This window comes from Poecilia mexicana, unplaced genomic scaffold (genome assembly GCF_051168715.1).
Source record: "Poecilia mexicana isolate PSO_F unplaced genomic scaffold, ASM5116871v1 scaffold_16, whole genome shotgun sequence".
NCBI classification, from domain to species: Eukaryota; Metazoa; Chordata; class Actinopteri; order Cyprinodontiformes; family Poeciliidae; genus Poecilia; species Poecilia mexicana.
The window spans coordinates 20,591,483-20,610,119 of record NW_028263385.1 but is presented as its reverse complement, the minus strand read 5'-3'; the positions used below and the strand labels follow the sequence as shown (position 1 = coordinate 20,610,119).

Genomic DNA, 18,637 nt, shown 5'->3' with positions numbered 1-18,637 from the left:
CACACCTCTAATATGAACTCAGGGTTTCCCCCAGAAAACTTGCTAAGCCCGGTGGTCGGTCCACCGCCGGTCCACCGTGTTTTTGTATTGAAATAAATTAAGTTGACAGGAAATGTAAAAGTATTACTGTGTAATTATATGTTACGGGGAAAGATCTCCAGTGAAATGCTATTTAAACCCACAACTAGTATTAAAACAACAAATTTGCACTTCTGTTTAATCCAAATTAAGTCAGCGGCTCCATCAGACCCCCAGGGCTTCAGGGGCCCCATAAACTCAAATATTTTAAAACAGACCACAGATACACAAATGTAACATTTGTTTATTGAGATTATCAATGCTGTTAAATTTTATTCAATTGTTTAGGCATAGATAAATGATTTTAAGTTGTTTAACATTTAATTACAAGATTTGAAGGAGCTTTCAAGTTTACTTTGTAAAACTTCAAAGAACAATATTCATAGTTAGATTGTTTTGTTACCATAGCAACAATCTAATGCTGTGAGTTTAATCTTTGAATTTACAAATACAAATTAGTAAACTGCAATTATAACATTGCTTTTTAGGCTGGCCAATTAAACTACTCCCTTCAGTCACCGACCACCTTTCCATGTCTTTGTGTTTTTTACAGTCATGCTAAGAAGAAGTGAACGATTGAGAACCAATGGCTATTATGACATCAATGGAAAACCAGTTGTGTCATATTGAGAGAAACCTTTCAGGTATATTAAATCAGCATTTTTTTTTTTTTTTTTACATTTTTTTTATACAGTCAACTGCTGATCAATGTACATCTTTACTCACTTGTATATTTTATTGTCTTGGGTCAGAAGGAGGCGCAGAACAGGTTGCCCTGTAAACCACCCAGTAAATGGGGAGGGGACATTTAGAGAGAGTCAAGAGGTGAATGTCATTCACCAACAAAACGTCTTTGTCGTCATCATTGGTGTTTTTGTCGCTTTTGGTAAATACTCTCCTTCTACAAATAGTCGGTTTGGAAGTGTTATAGAAAGTCAGTATTTACATTTACAAATAAGATCATGAACTAGTTTTCAATTTTTCACTATTACATTTTTCTGACTCACATTATTTCTGATTTTGTGTTTTGTGAACAGGAGCAACGATTTTACACAAAACGACATCAAAACCATATCAGAGCCATAAGGCATGTCGATTGTTAGGGGTACCTTTCAGGCTACCACCTATGGGCCCAAACATTGTTATTAAGGTTTGAATGACATTAAGATCATTAAATAAGTTTCAGGAAATGTGGTGTTTCTTTTTGATATAATATTAGGCTTGAGGATTTTCTTTTCTCTTAGTCTTGGTACCCCACCTAAACCTTATTTTGTTCTCTGTTTTCAGGGAAGAACACATTTGAATCCAGGACAATGCTGGGCCTTTGCAGATTTTCCAGGACGTTTAGACATTGCTCTGTCCCACAAAGCCAACATAACGCATGTGTCCCTGGGACATATTACAAAGATGGTATCCCCAACTTCCTCAATCTCTAGTGCCCCTAGAGAATTTTCTGTCTATGTAAGTCAAGTAAAATGAGTGTCAAAACTGTGAAACATATATATCCACCTGTAGTATATTTTAGCCTTTAAAATGTGATGGCAATGATTCAGTAGGAAATCATTTGATCACATTCTAAACTATTCAAACCTTCTGTTTGCACTAATGAATTTTCTGCTCATCTCAGGATCTGATATGAGACACCAACTTTCACATATATAGAAAGAACAAGATAATGAACTGCATTTCTATCTAATTTTTTACAGTCATGCTAAGAAGAAGTGAACGATTGTGAACTAATGGATACTATGACATCGATGGACAACCAGTGATTTCATATAGAGAGACACCTTTCAGGTATATTAAATCAGCATTTTTTTTATTTTTTTATTTTTTTACTTTTATGTTTTATACAGTCAACTGCTGATCAATGTACATCTTTACTCACTTGTATATTTTCTGTCTTGGGTCAGAAGGAGGCGCAGAACAGGTCGCCCTGTAAACCGACCTGTAAATCGGGAGGGGACATTTAGAGAGAGTCAAGAGGTGAATGTCATTCACCAACAAAACGTCTTTGTCGTCATCATTGGTGTTTTTGTCGCTTTTGGTAAATACTCTCCTCCTACAAATAGTCGGTTTGGAAGTGTTATAGATAGTCTGTATTTTAAATGTTATCTCACATCATCTGCTCATGTTCATCAGCTTGTATTTGTTGGATTATTTCCCTGCACTCGCGACCTTCAGAGTTACCTGTCACACCAACTCTAACAGACATGGTAGGCTTTCTCTTCCTAATCTTAACACTGATTTAAATATTCTAAGCAAACATGAGAACAAGCAGTTAACTATTATATTGTGTACAGGTTACAATCTCTGGAAGTAAGGATCAGGGACGTCTCTCCAAGCTGCAGTTGATGGAGTCAAAGCTTGACTACCTTCTACCACAAGCAAATCTGTGGCCCAACTTTGCTCTGGAGTCTCAAGGTGAACCATTACAAATAAGATCATGAACTAGTTTTCAATTTTTCACTATTACATTTTTCTGACTCACATTATTTCTGATTTTGTGTTTTGTGAACAGGAGCAACGATTTTACACAAAACGACATCAAAACCATATCAGAGCCATAAGGCATGTCGATTGTTAGGGGTACCTTTCAGGCTACCACCTATGGGCCCAAACATTGTTATTAAGGTTTGAATGACATTAAGATCATTAAATAAGTTTCAGGAAATGTGGTGTTTCTTTTTGATATAATATTAGGCTTGAGGATTTTCTTTTCTCTTAGTCTTGGTACCCCACCTAAACCTTATTTTGTTCTCTGTTTTCAGGGAAGAACACATTTGAATCCAGGACAATGCTGGGCCTTTGCAGATTTTCCAGGACGTTTAGACATTGCTCTGTCCCACAAAGCCAACATAACGCATGTGTCCCTGGGACATATTACAAAGATGGTATCCCCAACTTCCTCAATCTCTAGTGCCCCTAGAGAATTTTCTGTCTATGTAAGTCAAGTAAAATGAGTGTCAAAACTGTGAAACATATATATCCACCTGTAGTATATTTTAGCCTTTAAAATGTGATGGCAATGATTCAGTAGGAAATCATTTGATCACATTCTAAACTATTCAAACCTTCTGTTTGCACTAATGAATTTTCTGCTCATCTCAGGATCTGATATGAGACACCAACTTTCACATATATAGAAAGAACAAGATAATGAACTGCATTTCTATCTAATTTTTTACAGTCATGCTAAGAAGAAGTGAACGATTGTGAACTAATGGATACTATGACATCGATGGACAACCAGTGATTTCATATAGAGAGACACCTTTCAGGTATATTAAATCAGCATTTTTTTTATTTTTTTATTTTTTTACTTTTATGTTTTATACAGTCAACTGCTGATCAATGTACATCTTTACTCACTTGTATATTTTCTGTCTTGGGTCAGAAGGAGGCGCAGAACAGGTCGCCCTGTAAACCGACCTGTAAATCGGGAGGGGACATTTAGAGAGAGTCAAGAGGTGAATGTCATTCACCAACAAAACGTCTTTGTCGTCATCATTGGTGTTTTTGTCGCTTTTGGTAAATACTCTCCTCCTACAAATAGTCGGTTTGGAAGTGTTATAGATAGTCTGTATTTTAAATGTTATCTCACATCATCTGCTCATGTTCATCAGCTTGTATTTGTTGGATTATTTCCCTGCACTCGCGACCTTCAGAGTTACCTGTCACACCAACTCTAACAGACATGGTAGGCTTTCTCTTCCTAATCTTAACACTGATTTAAATATTCTAAGCAAACATGAGAACAAGCAGTTAACTATTATATTGTGTACAGGTTACAATCTCTGGAAGTAAGGATCAGGGACGTCTCTCCAAGCTGCAGTTGATGGAGTCAAAGCTTGACTACCTTCTACCACAAGCAAATCTGTGGCCCAACTTTGCTCTGGAGTCTCAAGGTGAACCATTACAAATAAGATCATGAACTAGTTTTCAATTTTTCACTATTACATTTTTCTGACTCACATTATTTCTGATTTTGTGTTTTGTGAACAGGAGCAACGATTTTACACAAAACGACATCAAAACCATATCAGAGCCATAAGGCATGTCGATTGTTAGGGGTACCTTTCAGGCTACCACCTATGGGCCCAAACATTGTTATTAAGGTTTGAATGACATTAAGATCATTAAATAAGTTTCAGGAAATGTGGTGTTTCTTTTTGATATAATATTAGGCTTGAGGATTTTCTTTTCTCTTAGTCTTGGTACCCCACCTAAACCTTATTTTGTTCTCTGTTTTCAGGGAAGAACACATTTGAATCCAGGACAATGCTGGGCCTTTGCAGATTTTCCAGGACGTTTAGACATTGCTCTGTCCCACAAAGCCAACATAACGCATGTGTCCCTGGGACATATTACAAAGATGGTATCCCCAACTTCCTCAATCTCTAGTGCCCCTAGAGAATTTTCTGTCTATGTAAGTCAAGTAAAATGAGTGTCAAAACTGTGAAACATATATATCCACCTGTAGTATATTTTAGCCTTTAAAATGTGATGGCAATGATTCAGTAGGAAATCATTTGATCACATTCTAAACTATTCAAACCTTCTGTTTGCACTAATGAATTTTCTGCTCATCTCAGGATCTGATATGTTTTTAGAGACACCAACTTTCACATATATAGAAAGAACAAGATAATGAACTGCATTTCTATCTAATTTTTTACAGTCATGCTAAGAAGAAGCGAACGATTGCGAACTAATGGATACTATGACATCAATGGACAACCAGTGATTTCATATAGAGAGACACCTTTCAGGTATATTAAATCAGCATTTTTTTAATTTTTTTTTTTTTTACTTTTTTGTTTTATACAGTCAACTGCTGATCAATGTACATCTTTACTCACTTGTATATTTTCTGTCTTGGGTCAGAAGGAGGCGCAGAACAGGTCGCCCTGTAAACCGACCTGTAAATCGGGAGGGGACATTTAGAGAGAGTCAAGAGGTGAATGTCATTCACCAACAAAACGTCTTTGTCATCATCATTGGTGTTTTTGTCGCTTTTGGTAAATACTCTCCTTCTACAAATAGTCGGTTTGGAAGTGTTATAGAAAGTCTGTATTTTAAATGTTATCTCACATCATCTGCTCATGTTCATCAGCTTGTATTTGTTGGATGAAATGAATGAAATGCAGCAAACAAAAAAGAAAGCACCCCCGAATGAAATGCAGCAAACAAAAAAGAAAGCACCCCCGAATGAAATGCAGCAAACAAAAAAGAAGACACCCCCGAATGAAATGTAGCAAACAAAAAAGAAAGCACCCCCGAATGAAATGCAGCAAGCAAAAAAGAAAGCACCCCCGAATGAAATGCAGCAAACAAAAAAGAAAACACCCCCGAATGAAATGCAGCAAGCAAAAAAGAAAGCACCCCCGAATGAAATGCAGCAAACAAAAAAGAAAGCACCCCCGAATGAAATGCAGCAAACAAAAAAGAAAACACCCCCGAATGAAATGCAGCAAACAAAAAAGAAAACACCCCGAATGAAATGCAGCAAACAAAAAAGAAAGCACCCCCGAATGAAATGTAGCAAACAAAAAAGAAAACACCCCCGAATGAAATGCAGCAAACAAAAAAGAAAACACCCCCGAATGAAATGCAGCAAACAAAAAGTGTTGAAAACGGAAGTGCTCCAGACCACTAGGGGGAGTCTAACAAAAAATAGCTGTGTCCGAATTCAGGCTCTGCATCCTTTCAAGGGCCCTGAGAAACTGATCCTTCGAAGCATAGACATAATAAAAGAGTAGACCCCCCCCCCCCCCCCCCACACACACACACACGATTGGCTGCTCCGGCGCAAATACGCTCTTGGAGCGGTCGTCCCTCCTGCTTTGCTCAACCAAAACAGCAGAAGATGCCTTCAGCACTGCGGAATATTGTTGATCGGATCGACGGACTACTGACGTGAGGGCTCGACAGACTTTTCGCAAGTAAGATGGACATATTACTGTGTATTTTTGTGATTAGAATATTACTATACTGTATTTATGTCCACTGGCGAAATACCAGCTAATGCTAGCTATAGTGCTTGGTGTTCAGCCCCCGCTCTGACAGCTAACCGAGATTCCGTAAATCTTAAAATGTTTCAGTCATTCTCCAACATTTAGATTATCTGATACAAGAGCCTACTATAGAAATGAAACAATATTATAAAAATCATAACATTCACCAGCAAAGTTTACACAGATGACAATGGCTATTATTTAATTATTTAACTCTGTCAACGTAAGATAACTCGAAAATGTCCCGTTTTTGTTTTGAAGGTTTCCTACGACGTGAGGAAGAAGGGAGAGAGATTCACTGCACAGCACGGATGAATCTCTTATCGGATTTTGGACCCAATCTCAGCTGCTGAATCACTCTTAAACCAGAACTCGTAGGCTGGAAAACATTATACATTATACATTATATATATATATATATATATATATGTGTGTGTGTGTGCATAATCATGCATAGCCTAATGTATATTATTCAGTATTAATGATTATTTATTTATGTTTGTATACTTATATAAGTATGTATTGATAAGACGAGAGCGGTCCATTAGGCGTCTGTCCTTTTATTATGTCTATGTGAAAAACGGCCCGATCTACAGAAGACGGGTCCTTCGAAGGCCACGAATATGGACGACCAGAAGAGAGAAGCTGTAGCCTCCGGCTAGCTGCCTAGCCTCCATCTCGGCGTTATGTTGCTTAGCAACCGTGACAACGTGAAGCACAGAGCAACGAAGGAAAAAAAACGGACTCAGTTGTTTTTTACTCTGTATTATTCTTCACCTTTTGTAATAAAGGTTGTTCCATAGTAAAAAGAAAATCTGTCTGATTCTAAAATGTTTAATGTATACAAGGGATATTATTCATTTTCAAATACTCTCCAGATCTCAGATAGTAAGACATTACAGTTAAATAAACTATGTTTGAAGGCTTAACTTTAATCAGTCAAACCTTTTGCTCAGGAATAAATTAAATACTTTACTTAACCAAAAGATTTTACTACTACCTAACTTAATATCTACATGGAGCGCCCGGCCAGTTGACAGCTTGCGAGTGAAGCTGGCTGTTAATGCAGCGGGAGAAGACATCTCCGAAAACGTCGGAGCAATATTGCAAGTAGGTGATTTATTAATGAACCGAGCAAATATTTCAGATCTATACATCTACATTCTCGCCTAAAAACATTGTAAAAAAAATAATTTTGTGTAATTTTAAGTGTAATACAGCAAAAATTATTTTGTCGCCATTGCTGCTTTTCTGAACACCCGCTTTATAGGATGCAGAGCCTGAATTCGGACACAGCTATTTTTTGTTAGACTCCTCCTAGTGGTCTGGAGCACTTCCGTTTTCAACACTTTTTGTTTGCTGCATTTCATTCGGGGGTGTTTTCTTTTTTGTTTGCTGCATTTCATTCGGGGGTGTTTTCTTTTTTGCTTGCTGCATTTCATTCGGGGGTGTTTTCTTTTTTGTTTGCTGCATTTCATTCGGGGGTGTTTTCTTTTTTGTTTGCCGCATTTAATTTGTGCGCGTCTTTTCTTTTGTTTGCATGTTTTCTCTTTTGCTGCGCATTTGCACCTGTCGGCCACCGTACAGAACAGACCCACAAACGCGTACACCCAAATTGATAAATCACTAGTTTACTCACACCTTGTAGAAGACCATGTTTATGACGTGATTGAGCCGTGTGAAATTGTCCCTGAGAATAGGAAACTAATCAGTGACGAAGGTGGCGATGACAGCGCTCTGTCGCTCTTCGGGTCTAAACAGAGTCACGGGATTCCCAACAACTACATGGAGTGTACAATGTTGATATGAAGGATCATCCGTATTTTTTGTGTTCTCAAGCCTGACATACTTTGAGTTAAACTTCACCTTTCATAGAAAGACCATTTCATTTTTGTGTGTTCATTGCGAAATCCTTGTCTGCCTCCTCAGCTGTTTCCGGAAACGACTCATGTAAAAATATATAAATAAAATGAAATTGAAAATTAAATAATTAAAATCTGTATTTTGCAATAAATCAATTTTAAAATGGTCCTGTCATAAAATTCTGATTTCCAGCTGTCACAATACGCTACTATTGTTAGTTTGTCTAACTAAAAACATGGAAAGAAAGTGTATTTGTCACAGGATGCTATAAAAAACACATTTTAACAAAAGTTGTTTATGATAATCGGTCATCTATTAAGTTCAGGAGGCTTTTTATTCATGAAATGTTCAGAGCTGTGCTATTTTTAGTAACTGTACAGTATATATTTTTTTCTTTTGTCATAAATGTATTATTTTTGGATATTATTTTCTTTTTGTCACAATTTTATGTTGGTATGTTTAAAATAAAGAATTGAGGGTAAATCGAGATGTTACTCTAAAAGAAAGGAAGAAGAAAATATGCATTTTCTTATTTTTCCATTACAATTTATTCTTTATTGTTAAAGGGATTTTACTTTTGAGTGTTAAATGTTTTTACTTTAAGCCTTATTTGTCACTGCCACGTCTTCCTTTAATGAGGATATAAACCCTTTTTTACATATCCAGAGGATTCCCATGGCAACGGTACATATTTATCAATATTCTGTCAAACATACAGCTTGTGGAAATAAAAGCCAGAAAGATGCCACAGAAAACACACAGTTGTTCTTCAGTTACAAAGCAGATTTTATTACATACAGCACACAACACACAGGCAAGCCATACTGATATGTTCAAAGATAACTAATTATTTTAACATAAACACGAGTATTTTTATAATTCACATAAAGGTTCCAGTGACTAGCTTATACTGCGTCATTTAATGTTCTGTTCTTATAATAACCTGTAGAAACAGAGGTCTAAGGAAAACTGCAGCTTAAATCTGTTTCAGTTTAACGCTAATATCATCTGCATAGAGAGATATCAGAGTCTAAAGAGCAGTAGTAAAACTCAGACGATGTTAAACTCACACACAGAGGCCTTTTCAGCTCTGCAGTTCTCATCGAACCACTTCCCATTGGCTGTGGTGGACAAGATGGCGCAGTTCTGGGCGTGTCCTCCGTCGGGCTGGTGGGTGATCTCAGTCTCCCAGTTCTTGAAGCGTACGCTGGAGCCCGTCTGGTCCACCCAGTGTCCGTCCGTCACCATGTCATTGACGCCCAGCCAGATGTGCTCCTCCGGCCCAACGCTCTGGCGAACATAGCTGTGAAGCTGGTCGTTCTCGTCTGCCGTCAGCGGGGTGCTCAGGCTGCCTCCCTTGGCGATGCAGTCATCGTAGGCTGCGTGGTAGGTCTTCTTCACTGGATCGGCCAGGAGACACTTTCCCAGGACCTTTGTGCCTTTCAGACAAACTGGGAGGCAAGAATGAATGATTCAGATGCTGATTCTGTCCAGTAATGAAGACACGTGGCCTCACATCCTAGAGGATTGTATTTGACATTCATTGATAAAAACCTACCTGTCTGTAAAGCTTGGTGCTCTTTCAGCAGGTTCAGCTCCCGAACGATGTCATCAATCTGTTTCTGCAGCTTCTCAATCGCATCACTTGTTACATAGTCTGGATGAAGAGGCACAAATATCAGCCTTAGCGTTACCTGATACCTGCTACAGCAGAGTATTACGTAAATTTAAAGTCTCTTTTTATCTGTTACCCCTTAAACTTTTCACACTTTGTCTAAATCTATCTTTAGTCTTTAACTATTATCTTCTTTTTCGGTGTTTTAATGTTTTTATCTTTTCTTTTTATCTATTTATTTCTTTTTATTTCTCTTTCACTGTTAACGTTTTAATGATATACATGATAACAGAAACAAGTGAATTTTAAAAGAGCTATATCTATGGGTTAGAGTCCTTGTCAAACGGCGTTTTGACTAAAGTCCAAAGGGTTGGAGTCCCAGTTGACAGCTTTTTTTTCTCTCACTGTTTATTACATGCTGTTTTTATTTTAATTATGTAAAGTACTTTTAAATGCCTTGCTGCTGAAATGTGCTATACAAATAAAATTTGATTGATTGATTGATTGATTGATCTACAGCCACAAACTATAGTTGATTTTATTGAGGTTTTATGGGACAGACAAATACTGCACTTTACTCTGATATCCATAAGTTTCAAGGTAATGCAAGCAACTTCATTCAGATGTCAAGCAGTCTGTGTATTATTTCATCTTAGCTTACACCTGCCCACCTAAGCTAATGTAGCAGGTAATGAGAGCATTTCATTAGAGAAACAACCAAGAGTCCCGCTATAATTTTGCAGTAGCTGCAAAGGTTTCCATTCACAGGTGGAAGAACCTTTTGACAAAACAGCTGTCAATAGTTGACTCTATAAATACTGCCTTTACAGAAGAGTAGCAGAAAGAAAGCAATAACAAAAAGCGAAAACCTTTAAACTTTGGCTCGAGTCATGAAGGAGACACAGCAAACAGGAAAAAGGTGGTTTGGTCAGATGAGACCATGTAAAACAGAACATTAATACTCATCACTCTAATGCCAGCTGTGAAACCTGGTGGAGGCAGAGTGATGCTGGAACTGAGCAGGAAAATGAAGCTGGTTAGAGTTGATGGGAAGGTGAATGGAGCCAATTCTGAAGGAAAAATTGTTAAAAGCTGCAAACGACACTAAATGGTTAAAACTGGAGTGGAGATTCATCTTCCAGTAGTACAGTGTTTCTGAACTCTGGTCCTCAACGCCCCCTGCTCTGCATGTTTTAGATGTGCCTCTATTCCAGAGCAGCTGATTCAAATGATTGCATGACCATCAAGTACTGCAGAAGCCTGTTGATCACCCAGAGATACAATTCAGGTGTGTGGCAGAAGGGAAATACCTAAAACATGCAGGACGGGGGGGGCGGTGAGGATCAGGGTTGAGAAACACTGCAGCAGTACAATGATCCTAAACCTAAACATACAGCAACAGCAACATTGGAATGCTTAAGGAATGCAAGTGTTAAAATGGCCCGGTCAAAGTCCTGACAAACTTGATTCATAATTTGTGGCAAGACAATGAAAAGTGTTATTAAAATACAGATGCTCTCCTCAAAGTTTTGTTTCAGCGGGGCAGAAAAGCATGCTGCAGTTTCTAAGCTTCATTTTCTCTCCATCTCTGACTTTTACACTTTGTTGGTCAAACACATTAAATCCCTAATGAACACATTAAAGTTTGTGGCTGCAACCAGACAAAATGTGGAGACGTTTATAGAGTTTGCATACTTGCGCTGCATGTCCAAGTCTTACCTTTCTTTCCGTTTCTCTTCTTGGGGGACGTCTGCTGCAGTGAGCCGTGCAGCATCAGAAGAAGACAAAGTGTCGCCTGAAGCCCTCTAAGATCCATGACTGAGGAGGAAAAACCTGAAATCCACAGCGAAGAAACTGAGTTGCTGCTGCAGCTCCTCTCAGCTCTGAGCAAAGGCTCAGGCGCAGACTGTTTGGTCCCACGTGACAAAGTGAAGGCAGAATGTAAAAGGAAAACTTATAACAGGGAGAATAAATGTTTTACAGATGTCAAACCCCTGTTTGTGTCGCTGTTTTGCTCAGTTTTCTTTATTATTCCTCAGCTTTTTTTTACATTACAACAAAGGATTTTCTTGTTATTTAACAAGAATACACGATATGTAAGGCAAAGTCACATTTTTCTGAATGCGTCTCGTGGAAGCACAGATGTAATCTCTTGTTTTCCTTTCTGTTGCCTGCAGTGATTGGCTTCTAGGCGCCAGAGGTCGGATGCTTTGGAGATTTCTCGAAAGTCTACATCTGGATCTCTTCAGAGAGCTGGACGAGGCGCAGCAAACACGTGGCAAAGCCTTACATAACGAAGAAACACTACTGTGAGGTTCAAAGCTGATTGAGATGCAGGTTATTTTTTATCACATCTACTTGATATTTAGTGAAAGTGTAAATAATGTTCAGTCATTTCTGCTCTGTTAATTCCATACAAAAGTTAGTGAGTTAATGCAAAAATCTTCCTTTGACATGTGCGATACGCGGTAGAGGCCTGAATTTCTGCAATACAAGATGAAACTGCCCTACGGTTTCTACTCACCTTTGTAAGGGGTTCTACTAAAAGCAGAAGTTGCTGTGCGGGTCATTTACAAAGTTTTTCACTCCACTAGATCATCATCAAAACCACAAACCCTGAACTCGGCACGTTTCCGCATCACGTTCTTTATTATTTAATTCTCAGTAGTAAAATTAAGCAAACATATCAAGAGTTCTATTATTCAGATACAATATTTACACAAATAAATAAATAGCGTAGCAACGTGGCCTCTGTAAGCAGAGTTTTCAACATGACATTCATCAGTGAAAACAACAAGTTCTCCATGATGTAGAAAAGTTCAGGCAGAGGCAGCTGGTAGGAACACAGTAAGAGTCGAGGTGAAACGCCTCCTGTGCGCTCTGATTCGGAGCTGCAGGCGGCGTCTCCCAAACGCTGACAGCTTGTGGGTCAGATTCAGTGATTACTCAAATGCATAGATTGTTTCCAGTCCAGCCTCCTTCAGCTCAATATATTATATAAATACAAATGGTGTTGGAGGTAGAGTCCTGATAAAATGAGGAGATTGTTGACACACAATGATGCAGACTGGATTCAGATTTGTTATATAATCTTATAAATATATATTTTCTGTTTTTTCCACCTCTGATCTTTCAACTTATAATACTGGGATGCTGATCTTGTCTTTTTTGTTTATACTACAAAATGTTTTGCTCTTTAGAAAAGTGTCCTTGTTTCTTGGCTCAGATGATCAGTTGATGCTTCATAAATACTAAGCCCTTTGCTTCACAGCTTTGCCCTGAATAAATTCATCTAATATCTGATTGAGTTCTTTAAAAACAAAGAAACACCTTTAGAAAAACCTTGTACATGTCAAAAGGTTTGCAAGAACACACTCTATTTGCAAATCACAATCATCAACTTAAACATATAAATCAATAAATTCGCACATGGAGGTAAAAACATTCAGGAATAAATTAAGTGTGCTTCACAGGTCCTCTTCTTTCTAACTTTAACTGCCTGCAGATCATCAGGATCCATTTATGTCGGACAAAACACTGAAAGAAAGAAGAATATGAATATTAAAAAGGAATAAAAAATATAAAAAAAGTAAAATCTATGTTTCTGCTCTTTTCTTCAAGATGCTTGTTGGGTGAGATAAAGACTGACTTCTAAATAAACTGCAGAGACTCAAATGTAAAGAGCAGGAAGGAACAGAGGGACATCTTTGAGGTCTGACTGAACTACACCGTTTGGTTGGCAGGGGGCGCTCTTGCATTGTGACGTATGGAACAACAACAATGTCACACAGGAATGTGCCACAAACCTCGCTGTCCAAAGCTCAGACCAGAGCTAGAGAGTAAAGCAGCGTAAGATTGTGAAGAGAACGTGAGAAGTGGAGAAAGACAAAAAAAACAGCAATGAAAAGATCGAAGAGAAGAGACAGAAGACACAAACTCAGATTATTTCACGTTTCCAGATCTTTTCCTGTCCATTTTTAGTTGTTCTTACTAAGACTGGACCACACAGATTCATTTTGACTCATAACTATTTCCATCAAAATCAAAGACTAACAAGCAAAATGAGGAGAAATGGAGGACATGTAGGACAAAGACAGGCAATAAATACAGGCGAAAAACATGAAGCTTACAGGAAATGGAAAAAGCAGAAAAGCTGACTGCAAAAGCAAATTCGTAAGAAACATCCAAGCATAAATACAGAGTGATAGAAGCAGGAAAACCAGGAGCGGACCACGGGAACGAGTTGGGCTTGTTGGAACAAGCAGTGTCAACAGAACAACTAACAAAAGGAGATGGGATAAAGGACTCACACACACACACACACACACACACACACACACACTGTATGATTTCCCACCCGTCTGAGATACACACTGATTATTTACTGTAACTCTGAGTGTTTTAACTTCTCAATATCAGAGTCATATAACTGCAGCATGGAAACATGGAAAAGCTGGGAGTCTTTTCAAGGATGCATACAGTGTCTTCCTGATGTGTTTGCAAAACTTTATCTTTTTTACACATTTCAGCCACTAATTGAACTTTATCTTAATAGGATTATATGTGAGACCAACTCAAAGAAAACTGTGTAGTTTAATCTTGTAAAACAAACAGTTATACTGGAAAACTATCAGAGATTTATTAAAGAACATTAATGAACAAACAGCAAGACGAAGTGCAGGGAAAACCACAAACAGGTCAGGAAGAAAGCAGTGGAGAATGTGATGTGGCTCTGTTCAGTCAATTATCCATAAAACCACAGCACAAATGAAAACCCCACAGACATTGACCAACATCTAAACTGATGTCACAGGATGGGAAGGTTTAGTTATATCTGAGAATTACGGCACGATTTGCAGATGCTCTTTGTCCAACATGGCTGAACTTGAGCTTTTATGACCAGACTGACTTCACATCAGCCTCTAAATGTGAAAACTGGTAGCGAGATGCCTTGAAAGTGTTAAAGTTGTAATTGCAGTCAAAATATGGTTCAACCAAGGTAATGGTTCAACTCAGAAAGAAAAACACACTCTTCAGACTGAGGTGCTAAAACATCTTGAAAACCATATTTTTGTTTCCATTCATTTTTGAAAGGCACTGCAGCTATATTTTAACTATGACCGGTGGATCAAATTTAACCCTAAAAATGGTGCTCAGGTTTCTCTCCTGGAGCCTAGATGTTACTTTCCACAAGAATAATAGAACTTGCTGGTAACTTTCAGGAACTTTTCAGGAACTTCGTCTGAAACATTCATGAAATTAGGGTATTTAAAAATCAGAACTTACTGGGTATGTTTTTATTAGTAGGCTCTGGAAATTGACCTGGTGTGATCCAGGTCAACAGACCAGAAACAGAGGACAGAAACGCTCACCATTGAGGATGTAGTCCGTCAAGAGACCAGGCACCTTGTCGCTGTCATCTCTCATAGCTTGCAGAACTGGAATAGATCAATAAATCAACGCTGACTCAGCTAAATCAAGCCAAACATCAGAGCAGAGATGAGAGGGCTTACTCTTGGTCAGGATCTGGAGGTCTTCAATCGACGGAGGTAGTCCCTTTTTCTCGTAGGGAATGACTGTGGTCAAATACTGTGAACCACAGGAAAGGAGGGACAAGGCTGAGCAAAGCATTTGTGTTGCTGGAAAAGCTGCATTTCCAGAGCAAAAAAAAAAAAAAGAGAAGAAAAGAACAGAAAAGTGAAAGCTTGTGGCTATGTGAGGAGTAGAACCTGTCTGTCGCTGCAGCCACTGCCAAATGTTTGCCGGAAGCTGTTTTGAATAACAGAGGAGAGGCCGTCCATGCTGAAGCGCTAAGGAGGAACGAAGAAAAGTGAAGAAGAAACGAAAGGGGGGAAAAACAAAAGTTTAATCAAATAAAGTATTTAGGAAGTACAGGAAAGTGTGGTTTCCCCCAACAGAATAGCAAAGTCCCGTTGTCAGAATGATTCGTTAAGATTATTTACTGATCCAGGTGTTCTCTCCGGCAGAGCCTGAGCTGCTCCGGCTCCGCCCTTCAGCTTCTTCTTCTTCCTCAGCGACTCCCTGTGCTTCTTCTGTCGGTTCTGCACGTCGATGAGCGCCGAGATGAAGCTGTTCTTCACCTCCTTCTCGAAGTCCAGCTCGTCTCTGACAGCCAGCTGCTGCACCAGCTCCTCAGAGAACCTCCTGATGTTCACCTCCGTCTCTGTCAGACGCTCCAGCAGCTCGGCAGCGCTCAGCGACCTCAGCCCTGGAGTCATCACACACACACACACACACCCCCCCACACACGTACTGAGCAAAAGCTGTTTGTGAGAAAAACCCCCCGTTATTGCTCGCTGTAGCGGCCACTCACTGTCCTCGAAGCCGGGACTGCTCCGCCGGATGTCCACGGAGAGCATGGACAGATCTGACTGGGAGGGATTCCTCTCTGCCTCTGCATCAGGTGAGTCCTGCATCATTTCCTCGATCTCCTCGATGACCTGCGCAGAGGGGAAAATAAAACAATGCATCAGAGGATCAAATATCTGATTCACAGCGCGATGTGACCTCATTTTGCACCTGCTCCGCCGTGACGAGGGGCTCCTGGTCCACACAGGGGACAATGATGGAGTGCATGTCCAGCTGCTCCCTGAGCTCGTCCTCGTCGGACAGCTCCGCCGCATCGTCCGTCTCTCTCTATCCGGGGACAGAAGGTTGTGAGGGGGGGGAGGGAATTTAATCAGGCACAATGAGAGAGAATATCAGCTTTGTGAGATAAACACGGGGGGGGGGGGTTTGCTGGGAGGATGAGGGGTGGGGAGGAGTGGAGCGGGAGGCGGCGGAGTGGCTCACCGGTCTCTCCTCAAGGTTAAACGTGGAGATGTAGAGGGAGCGCGTCCGAGACTGCCGCCAATCCACCGGCACGGCCTGGCCGTAGTTACAGGCGAGGGCGTTCCAGATCCTGCAGGAGAGAAAGAGGAATGAATGACAGCTGCAGACTTTGCGCTCTTCAAACAGCTTTTCCAGGATTTCTGAGCAATTTGTTTGCCATGATCTCGTCTAGGTATGTAGCAGGAAGTCAGTGTAACTCTGGGAAATGCGTCACATCAATTATTTAATCAATCGCATGATAAATTAGAATGAGCTCAATAATTTCCATTCTGATCGTTACAATTCTTTGAAAGGCAGTTTTGTTTATAGAGGCTTCATAGTCCATTTTTAATTATGTTTTAGTTGTGTGTGGTTTTTAGTTTTGTTTTTACTTGTTGTTTGTGGTTGTTGAGTTTTATTTTAAATATTTATTGTCCAGTTGCAGTGTAAAGTGTTCTACACAAAGTTAACATTTATTGGTCTTTGAGGGGGCGAACTTGCATCATTATGCCACTTTTTTAAAATATTAGTTGACAATAGTATCAAAACAACAATATTAAGATTTAGCGCAATGATTTTTAAGACAATTTATCTTCCTTCAAAATTTGTTATTGTGACAGATCTACATGCAACGCATTTGGAGTTTGACCTGGTAGTCAACTTCCAAATTTATCTTGAGACGCATTTCCTGCAAAACTATTTTTATTCCTCTGAACTTTATTACACTTTATGAGATGGACATTTTTAACCATTCTGTGCAACATATGAATATAGTTTGATCTAAACCAATCCATAGTAGCTCTGATCCATATTTAAGGTTGTTGTCGCACTAGAAGATGAACGTCCACCCAGTTTAAACTCAGTTCCTCCCATCTTCCCTGTACTCGCTGAAGAAAAACATCCCCACATCATCATGCTGCCACTACCATGTTTCAGTATGAGGATGGCCATGTGATCAGGGTGATGTGCAAGTGTTAGTTTTTCCATTTTGGTTTCATCTTCTCCAATATGTTTGCTGTGTTTTCTGCCTGGATGGTTTCTAGCAAACTGGAAACAAGACTTTTTATGTTTTAGGAGGAGGGGGGTGGGGATTAATGAATTATTGTCGTTGTTTGTTGGCTGTGAATACTTATGCAAGGGCTTGTATGTGGAAAAACAATTATGTGTCTTAATGTCTCAAAATCAAATCAGAATATCTCTGAGGTCCTCAATCCATCCAGCATTATTATCCTAAATAAACATCTACCCTGATATGATCTTTGTGTGTTTTTAACCAGCTTTACTACACATGGTGGGGGGTAATAACATGGAGCCTGCTCCTGACAGGCCAAACACAAACACTCACTCGTCTTTCTCCAGCAGCGTCTCCTCCGTGAACACACTCACTGGACCGATCCTCTCCGGTTTTACATTTCCGAGGCATGCCGATAGCTTCCCATCCGCTCCATTAACCTGTTCCTCCGTGGACCTGCACACACCGGCTTCCTCCGGGGAACCGTCGCTGTCAGCCCGCCCTGGAGGATCATCCTGATCCTGGAGGAGCCGAGCCACCGCTTCCCCCGCGGCGGGGCTGACCCCTGCTCGGCCGTGCTGCGGTACCGAACCCGCGGTCACGTCCGCCAAGTTCGGCCGGTCGTCGTCGAAATGCGCGATCGGTGCATCCATGGCCCGGACCATGCTAACCGCCCCGGGCAAAAGATGGATTAATCGGGGCAGAACTGGCAGGCCTCATCCTCTGTGTGTCTGACGGGGCAGCAGCAGCAGCGTAGCACCGGCTGGGCCCACTAGTGGTGATACCCAGGATGTTATGGACCTGATGTGTGGAGAGAGACAAAATATGTTGACAATAAATAAGCTTTTTGTGCTGGAGTCTGTGATCGTAATCATGTTTTTTCCCTTCCTCAGTTAATCAATTTGTTGTTTGGTTTTACTATTCGGCACACAAATTGAGCTTGATGTCTCCCCAGGACTTCTTCATTGAACTATAGAAGTAGAAAAAAAAACATTCATGGTTATTTAAAATCAATCATATATGCTACAGAAATCCTAAACTTTGATAGATTATGCATGCGCTGTTTTTAAATCAACATATCTTTGTCGTGTCACTAATCAGATATTATCTCTTTACCATGCGAAAATATAAGTAATGTAAAAAATAAAAATCACAATAAGGGAAATTCTTCCCTTAAAAAGGGAAGAATATAATATAATATAATGATTAATAATATAGTAT

At 39.7% G+C, this 18,637-nt stretch overlaps 4 protein-coding genes across 9 annotated transcripts; 2 read left to right on the top strand and 2 right to left on the bottom strand.

The window, feature by feature from the left end:
- The first annotated feature begins 385 nt into the window (after nt 1-385).
- Nucleotides 386-3,359, top strand: LOC106912802 (SUN domain-containing protein 3-like). Of its 3 annotated transcripts, none has more exons than XM_088013904.1 (5): nt 386-2,294; nt 2,382-2,502; nt 2,600-2,712; nt 2,850-3,023; nt 3,269-3,359. In XM_088013904.1, the coding sequence occupies exons 1-5, from the start codon at nt 2,187-2,189 to the stop codon at nt 3,275-3,277; spliced, it is 525 nt and encodes a 174-aa protein (XP_087870030.1). In that variant the 5' UTR covers nt 386-2,186; the 3' UTR covers nt 3,278-3,359. The 3 variants fall into 3 exon arrangements, with proteins under 3 accessions (XP_087870030.1, XP_087870029.1, XP_087870028.1); XM_088013903.1 differs by lacking the exon at nt 3,269-3,359 and having other exon boundaries at nt 386-1,228; nt 1,366-2,294; nt 2,850-3,045; XM_088013902.1 differs by lacking the exon at nt 3,269-3,359 and having other exon boundaries at nt 386-1,539; nt 1,785-2,294; nt 2,850-3,045.
- A 311-nt stretch (nt 3,360-3,670) lies between these two features.
- Nucleotides 3,671-5,568, top strand: LOC148155072 (SUN domain-containing protein 3-like). Of its 2 annotated transcripts, XM_088013906.1 has the most exons (5): nt 3,671-3,778; nt 3,866-3,986; nt 4,084-4,196; nt 4,334-4,507; nt 4,760-5,568. In XM_088013906.1, exons 1-5 carry the CDS (start codon nt 3,671-3,673, stop codon nt 4,766-4,768), a joined length of 525 nt encoding a protein of 174 aa, XP_087870032.1. In that variant the 3' UTR covers nt 4,769-5,568. The 2 variants fall into 2 exon arrangements, with proteins under 2 accessions (XP_087870032.1, XP_087870031.1); XM_088013905.1 differs by having other exon boundaries at nt 4,334-5,568.
- Nucleotides 5,569-8,720: 3,152 nt separating this feature from the next.
- On the bottom strand, nt 8,721-11,537 carry clec3ba (C-type lectin domain family 3, member Ba). Its single transcript, XM_015010513.2, has 3 exons — nt 11,293-11,537; nt 9,517-9,615; nt 8,721-9,409 (listed from the first exon to the last, which is right to left on the bottom strand). Exons 1-3 carry the CDS (start codon nt 11,387-11,389, stop codon nt 9,009-9,011), a joined length of 597 nt encoding a protein of 198 aa, XP_014865999.2. The 5' UTR covers nt 11,390-11,537; the 3' UTR covers nt 8,721-9,008.
- Nucleotides 11,538-12,203: 666 nt separating this feature from the next.
- On the bottom strand, nt 12,204-18,438 carry fez2a (fasciculation and elongation protein zeta 2a). 3 transcript variants are annotated; one of them, XM_015010508.2, is made up of 9 exons: nt 17,750-18,413; nt 16,387-16,495; nt 16,114-16,230; nt 15,908-16,034; nt 15,537-15,802; nt 15,303-15,383; nt 15,087-15,162; nt 14,946-15,011; nt 12,204-13,110 (listed from the first exon to the last, which is right to left on the bottom strand). In XM_015010508.2, the coding sequence occupies exons 1-9, from the start codon at nt 18,079-18,081 to the stop codon at nt 13,094-13,096; spliced, it is 1,191 nt and encodes a 396-aa protein (XP_014865994.2). In that variant the 5' UTR covers nt 18,082-18,413; the 3' UTR covers nt 12,204-13,093. The 3 variants fall into 3 exon arrangements, with proteins under 3 accessions (XP_014865994.2, XP_087869947.1, XP_087869948.1); XM_088013821.1 differs by having other exon boundaries at nt 15,537-16,034; nt 17,750-18,438; XM_088013822.1 differs by lacking the exon at nt 15,303-15,383 and having other exon boundaries at nt 17,750-18,408.
- Nucleotides 18,439-18,637: the final 199 nt, after the last annotated feature.